Below are 7,589 nucleotides of genomic sequence, written 5' to 3' on the forward strand. Positions count from 1 at the left end.
GACAGAACCACTCGTCTTTGTTTATTTGATGCCGGGTTCACCTATCACATACAAAGATCCCTTCCCATGCTTTGGGCACCTCCATCATGAGTAGGGTGAATTGGCAGGGCTGAGGAAAGCCCCTAGAAAGTTTAGGCGAAGGAGCACCCGGACAAACGGGCCCACACATCCCTTCCGCGGTAGAGGATAGAAAGAACGAAGGGAGCCACAGGCCTGTGCTCACGGCGTGGCTGTGTACAAGACAAACACGCCCTAAGGCCCACAATAGGGGACCTAGACAGGCAATGGCTGGCAGGGAAGGGAGGAGGAAGTCACTAAACACTAGGTAATTCTTGGAATGCTGAAAGGGAAATGACCACTTTTCTTATTTTGTTATTTAAAGTCAGGTCTCCCTATCACCTAAAAGAATCCCTCCGTTGTGGGCATCTTACCCACTGGGCACCGCCTGGAGTGGGGTGCATCCGCAGGTTGTGGCAAGCCCTGCTTTTAACCCAAAGAAGGGCCCAGATAATCGCGCCCATATATCCTTTCGCGCCTGGAGAACGGACAGAGGCAGTGGTCTGTGCCTGCCAAACGGTGTACCGCATGAAAGGGTCCGAAAGCCCGACGTGGGGCCGCAGGAGAGACTTGCCAGGGAGGCAAAGGTCACGTCCACCGCCCATCCTCTGCACACAACTCTCTCAGGTGGCTCTGCACACCCACCCTCTGCCCCTTGCCCCCGCCAAGCCTGGGTCTGGAAGGAGAAGCCGGGGTTGCACACGGGCTCCCGGAAAGAGCGACCCCGGGGACACCTGCAGCGGGCCGGGGGTGGGGAAGGCGGCGAGGACCCAGGCAGAGAGTTCCCGGAACCGACGGGAACGGGGGCGACGGCCAACCGCGGGGAGACCGAGAGGGGGCGGGCAGGGCGGCTGGGACACCGCGTGCCGACCCCTCGGCGCGGTGCGCACGGAGCCCGCCACCCTCCTGGACCCGTGCGCCCGGCCCCGCGGGGTGCACACAGCACAGCCAAGGACACGCCGGGCCGCGCGCTCTCCGCGGGGCGGGTGCAAGGGCCGGGGCGGGGCCTTTGCGCCCGGACCGCCCGCTCCCGCTATAAAGCCGGCCCTCCAAGGCCCGGGCTCCACCACGCCTCCAGCCATCAGCGCTGTGCCTCTTGTGTCGCCTGCTTTGGACTTCCGTCGTCACCTCGACTCCAGATGGACCCCAACTGCTCCTGCTCCGCCGGTAAGGGCCCCCGGCTCTGAGTCTTAGGGTGCAGTTTCCCAGGCCCGGACCGACTGTTCTTGGGGTTAGAAGAGCGACTGGTTTGGACTTGAGCTGAATCCCGTCGTGGGCACGTGCTGTGCTTTCTCCCCCGCCACGCCCCTGAAAGCATTTCCGTTCTCTCTCTGCCCCCTGTGTTAGAGGGGAGGGTACTGCGGTCACGTCGAAGCCTCCTGTTGGTCGAGGGCTGCTGACCTGGGACACAGTGCTCTGTTCAGGCCTTGGAGCCACCAGCACTTGATGGGAGGTGGGGCACTGCCTCCTCGGGGTTCAAGACCACAGGCTCTGGTTCTACTCTTAGCCCTTTGGAAGGCCCGAGACCTTCCGTGTGGAGTAAAAGCCGGAGGGGACCTACCTTTCCTAGCACCGCAGAGACAGGGAGTGGGGCTGCCCTTACCCGCCCTGCGTGAGGAGCGAGCTCCTGGTGCTGGGCACCGACCCCGAGGCCGCAGGGGGCGTGTGTTGCCCACCCACTGTGGCTCCTACACCGCACTTGTGCTCACCGCTCTCTTTCTCTCCCGGGCAGGTAGCTCCTGCACGTGCGCCGGCTCCTGCACGTGCAAAGAGTGCAGATGCACCTCCTGCAAGAAGAGTGAGTGTGGGGTGTTCTCCCAGGGGGGCTGGGCTGGGTCAGATGACCCAGCTTCTCGACATCCCCTTCCCTCAGCCCCTGACTCAGAATTGGCACTGAAAGTTCCTGCAGATAAGATGGTGGAGTCCCCACCTCATCCTAGAGCAGGGCAACCGAGGCCCCTGCAGAGAGGTCAGCAAATCGCGTCAAGGATGCAGCCAGCACCAGAACCTAGGTCTCCTGCCTTCTGAACCCTCCAGTGTCCTGACACGTGATGTTCGTGAATTTGATGACCACGTGTGGTGTCTCTGACCTGGTGCAGCCCTTTCCTCTGCAGACAGCCCAGAGCTTTCCTGGCCCTCCTGGGCGCTGGTGGGCAGGGGGTGCCCCCTCTCTGACCTTGAGGACTTCCCCTCGCGTCACTGTGTGGTTCAGGGGGGCAAAGGACTAGCCTCCATTGTCCCTGGAGGCCCTGTCTCTGTGTCTGCAGGCGTTCTGCCCTGTCCTGGAATCAGATGGGGGCAAGGCAGCCTCTTGCTAGGGGGTAGGACCCAGTTGTCTAGGGACAGAGCAGGCCATCCTCAAGCCAGGGCCCTGCAGGGCTGGGGGCAGAGCTGTGGCGGGCCCGCTGTGGGAAGGGGGGTTCCTGGTGACCCACTTGGGCTCTGACCCACTCGGGCCTTTCTCCCCCAGGCTGCTGCTCCTGCTGCCCCGTGGGCTGTGCCAAGTGTGCCCAGGGCTGCATCTGCAAAGGGGCATCGGACAAGTGCAGCTGTTGCGCCTGATGTGGGGGAGCACCTGTTCCAGATGTAAATAGAGCAACATGTACAAACCTGCAGTTTTTTTTTTTTTTACTTTTTCATATTACCATGACCTGTTTGCTACATTCCTGTTTCTGTGAGATATTTGAATGACAATAAATCATCTAGACTCTTCTGGCTCCAGGTGTCTAGCAGTGTGTTGGGAAGGTGGGACTTGTTTCTAGTTGGGTTAAAGGGGACCTGGGTTGGGGGAAGTTGAGGGGGTGGGCATGGGAAGTGGGGGTAGGGCAGGGTTTCCTGCAGTCTGGCTGGTCCACCTCCTTTGAGGCCCTTCTTTGACAGCTATGACAGCCTCCACTGCCTTCCAGAATGTCCCCACCCTTCGTTGTATCTGTGTCACTACCCGTATTCACTCAATAGCCACCTGTGGTGCATCCAGTGTATACACAGCATTGGGTTCTACTTGTCGAGGTCACATAGAGCTTACAGACTGCCTGGGAGAGAGAAGTTCTGAATCGAAAATACATGTCTGTGACTGAGCATGCTGTGGGGTGAGCCCAAGTGGGGAGACCTGCCATGGGAGCTGCCTTCCTGTCAGAGGGGACTGCTTGAGCAAAGGCCCTGATGTGTAGGCCCACATGGCTGGGTAAGTGTGCGAATGGAGTGTTCCAAGTTCACTTCGGAGACCGCGTGTCTCCATCTGCCAGACTCCCCACCTGGCTGCCCTCTGAGCCACTTGGAGGTGGGACAGGGGAAGAGAGGACCACACCAGGGTCCCCCTTTCCTCTTCCCAGCTTCCATTCTGATTTCTTAGGTGTAAGATGGGCTGCGGAACCCAGATTTTAACAAGGACCTAAGGTTGTAACCCACTGGGGCGGTCACATGGAGCATTTAGTGAAATGAAATGAGCCTCTGCCAGGAAATATTTCCACCCTGGTTGGAATTTGAGGCCAAGTCCCCCAACGTGTGGCTGCCTGTCCTGGGGGCCAAGAGAACACGGAGGTACCAGGTTCCTGTCAGTCTGTGGAGGAAGAGGCGGGTAGGCCTTGCCCTGCAGGATGTGGCAAGTGTTTTCGTAGAGACCAAATCAGACACCACCCCGGTGTGGATGGGCTGGTGTCCTCGTCACTGTTTCCTAGTGAGAGCCTGGCACAAACCCTGTGGCTCTTGGACAGGAGAGCGATGTGCTATTGCCACGTGTGCTCCGGAAGTCCTGCTGCCACAGTCACAAACGGGCCCAGTTATTTCACAACTCCGCCTTTGGGACTCACAGCTGCCAATCCTCTCCATGGAAGGGTACAGAATGTTTTCATTCGGCCTGACAAACACAATCATCGGCCTGCAGCGTTTTACTTTTCAAGTCCTGTGTGAAGTAGCCTTCTCTCTTCCTCCCTGAGCCCCCCATTTCCCCAAGGGGTGGGCGGGGCATGACCATTAAGGTGGCAGCTCGAGAGATTAATTTACAATAGTTTTTTTATTTTTTTATTTATTTTTATTTTTTTTATTTAAAAAAAAATTTTTTTTAACGTTTATTTATTTTTGAGACAGAGAGAGACAGAGCATGAACGGGGGAGGGGCAGAGAGAGAGGGAGACACAGAATCGGAAACAGGCTCCAGGCTCTGAGACGTCAGCCCGGAGCCCGATGCGGGGCTCGAACTCATGGACCGTGAGATCGTGACCTGAGCCGAAGTCGGACGCTTAACCGACTGAGCCACCCAGCCGCCCCAATAGTTTTTTTAAAAAATGAATATGATTGCATCAGAATGGCTCATTTAATTCCAGAAGCCAATGCCTTGTTTAGCTGGTAAGGCTGTTAAACATGGCTGCTCTGGGGCCAGATTGCCTGGCTAGAACCACAGCTCTACTACTTAGGCAAGTTATGTGGCCTGTTTGTGCCTTGTAGTTCTCATCTGTAAAGTGGGGGCAGTAAAAGTGAGGTTAGGCGCCATATCTGACAATCAGTAGGTAGATCCATAAATGCTCTCTCCTGGATTCAAAGAACACTTATTGGACCTCTGCTACATGTAAATCACTGTGCTGTGCTGGGCAAAGAGGAAGATAGTATGTAAATAAGACCCAATCCCTTTGCAAAACTGGAAGAGTTTATTCAAGTCCCTGTTGAATTCAGGGAGCTTTTATTTATCATTTCTAGACATAGCTGCTGAGCTGGGGCAGAAAGTGACACAGAGTCTGAACATATCTGCCTTTAGGAGAAGGCAGAGAAGACTCTAGGTATGAAAGCCTTGGAGAAGGGTGTGATTCAATCGGACCAGGAGGCCAAGAGAAAACCATTCATTCATTCATTCATTTGTTCATTCGCATGGTCACTCTTTGGCCAGAACTGATTGGAGAATTGGTGAGTAGGCTGGAAGAGTAGGGGGTTAACTCTTCCGGGAAAGCGGGGAGGCTGGCATGACATCCCTGACCGAGGCAGATGCTTCGTATTAGATGAACCAATCAGATCCTCTCCCCTGAGGAGCATAGTTTCCAGGTGCAGGTACAGGAACAAACAGTAACTGGAGCTCTTGCTGTAATTGGACCTACATCATGGGAACAATAAGAATGCACCCAAATGGTGGCCACAAGGATGGTTAGACCAAACTACAGATTTGTTTTCTGTGAGCACTGCTGTCCCTCTCAGTCTTCCAGACACTCGGAAAGCTGAGCATCTGCCCGGAAGAGTCCCAGTGACCTCACTTCCCTCTGAACTCTGAAAGCAAACCCCGTAGCAGTTAGGGCCCCTTGAATGACAGCAACAGATACACTTGATCTTTGCCAAAAGGCCGAGAAACGATGACAGCAACAGAAATGGACTCTGGCCAAATTAGGTAAAAAAGAAATTCGTTGAAAGGGTATAGGAGACGGTGTAAATGATAGGGAGGGTGGAGAACGAGGCCCAGAAAATGGGCAGGAGCCATAGGATGGGGTGGGGGTGGGGCTGTCAGCAGCAGTTCGTGTCCCGGGAGCAGCCTGGCTGGGCTGCTGCTGTTGGCATAACGGTCACCTCCACTTCTCACTGCCCCCGTCACTGCCACTGGCCACAGCTCTTGCAAATGAATTCTAGACTGCCCACTAAGCTCTCCGCCTCCTGCCCAAGACCCAAAGTCCCAGGAAGTCCAGCTGGCTGGGGGTAGGGAAGAGGCATATCTGGCCACCTTTGGATTCCCTGCAGATGCCCCAGACTGACCCCGGCAGGAAACCAGTGAGCCATGGGAGAGTTTAATAAAGGACTTTTTTTCTTTTTCTTTTTTTTTAAGGTTTATTCATTTTTCAGAGACAGAGAGAGACAAAGCGCGAGTGGGGGAGGGGCAGAGAGAGAGGGAGACACAGAATCTGAAACAGGCTCCAGGCTTGCGCTGTCAGCACAGAGCCCAACGTGGGGCTCGAACTCACAAACCGCGAGATCATGACCTGAGCTGAAGTCGGACGCTTAACCGACTGAGCCACCCAGGTGCCCCTCTTTTTTTTTTTTTTTTTTTTTTATCAAGGAGTTGGAAGCAGTGAGAATTGACCAAGCAATGGAGGCCCTGGCCGGCCTATGCCTGAAGAGCCAGAGGGAGGGGTTTTCACTGGACAGAGAGCAGCTGTCGCTGTAGGAGAGGATGCCCCAACAAGAGCTGTGACATTCAGGTGGCATCTGACCTTGCAAGGGAGCCTGGGGAATACATTCCGTGACCTCCTGCCCTCCCCCAACCAGATGCCGATAGGGTCCTGCCCTCTACCTGGCTCATAGAGGGGAGGGTGGACGGTGGATCTGGAAAATACTCGGCACGCCTTGCAAACGGAGTGTGCCGCCATCAACAAAATCTGCACAAGAGAACAAGTCTCTTCCTTGTACCCTAGAAGAATCTCACTGATCTGAGGATGAATTCAGCTCAGGGAGCTGGAGGGAGGGAGGGGGTCGGGGTGACGGTAGAAGGCCAGTGATAGGAAGGAGGCATGGTGGGACATTGGAGGTCTCTCAGAAGGCCTGCAGGTGTGGCCCAGCAAATTTGCTCAGAGCCCCGTGAGGAGGAGGAGGGTGGAGGAGAACCTGAATCACACACCTAAGTCCCTGTGGGACTCTCACCTGGCCCCACCTAAGGCATCACAATACCCATTGAACCACCCTTTCGGAGTGATCCCTGAGGCCACTCCTGGCTGGCTGCAGTCCCACCCACATCCACCGTCACCCCCGGGGGCAAAGCCGTGAAGTCAGCAGAGCCTGCCTCCCTACTTTCCCCCCACATCTCACCACCACACCCAGATCCTTCCTGGCCCCTTCTTTCCTCTGATAGCACAGAGCCCGAAGCGGGGCTCCAACTCACTAACCGTGAGATCATGACCTGAGTCAAAGTCAAGAGAGGGACACTTAACAGACTGAGCCACCCAGGTACCCCTGCAGACTCTTCTATCTAGCAAGGATAGGGAGGTTGGGTTATGTTGTAAAGGTTGGCTGGTTTTTGCCTCGCAGCCAGCAGTGGGGGACTTCTCACGAGTCAGAGATCCCTCCTGGCCTCTGCCTTTGCCTGCACAGACTCAGCGATTCTTGAGCATCAAGGGAGGAGGCTGAGGCAAGGCTGGAGAGCTGGTGTCATCACCGACGCTTGGGTGATGTGAAAGACTCAGTGGCCTAGTCCCCAGAGATTGCCTAGCAAACTGGGGGATGGCATCTCAGCCCCGTCACCAGCCACTCTGGCCTGCCTGACACATCATTGCCATTGCTGGGGGTAGGGGTATTGCCATATATAAACCTCTGGACGCTACTCCCTCCAAGGCACCTCCTGTGCCCAACCACAACAAAGCTAAGCTACATCCTCTACCAGCAAGCCATCCAGGGGTCTAGGATCACCCCAACTTTGACAGATTCACATTGTCCTTCAGAAAGAGAAGGCAATGCTTCACCCAGAAAAGGGACTCTCTGGGGGGTATTTTAGGGCTTGTGATGGACATTGGTCAAGTCTGGCTGTCTGGGATGCATTCTCTAACTTCCTTCTGGTGAACCCCCTCTGCC

General features: G+C 55.6%; 1 protein-coding gene across 1 annotated transcript; it reads left to right on the forward strand.

Annotated features, from left to right (window-relative positions):
- Positions 1 to 1,132: 1,132 nt before the first annotated feature.
- On the forward strand, positions 1,133 to 2,774 carry LOC131499459 (metallothionein-2-like). Its single transcript, XM_058707473.1, has 3 exons — positions 1,133 to 1,224; positions 1,790 to 1,855; positions 2,528 to 2,774. The coding sequence occupies exons 1-3, from the start codon at positions 1,197 to 1,199 to the stop codon at positions 2,617 to 2,619; spliced, it is 186 nt and encodes a 61-aa protein (XP_058563456.1). The 5' UTR covers positions 1,133 to 1,196; the 3' UTR covers positions 2,620 to 2,774.
- The last annotated feature ends 4,815 nt before the right edge of the window (positions 2,775 to 7,589 follow it).

Source organism: Neofelis nebulosa, chromosome 17 (assembly GCF_028018385.1).
Source record: "Neofelis nebulosa isolate mNeoNeb1 chromosome 17, mNeoNeb1.pri, whole genome shotgun sequence".
NCBI classification, from domain to species: domain Eukaryota; kingdom Metazoa; phylum Chordata; class Mammalia; order Carnivora; family Felidae; genus Neofelis; species Neofelis nebulosa.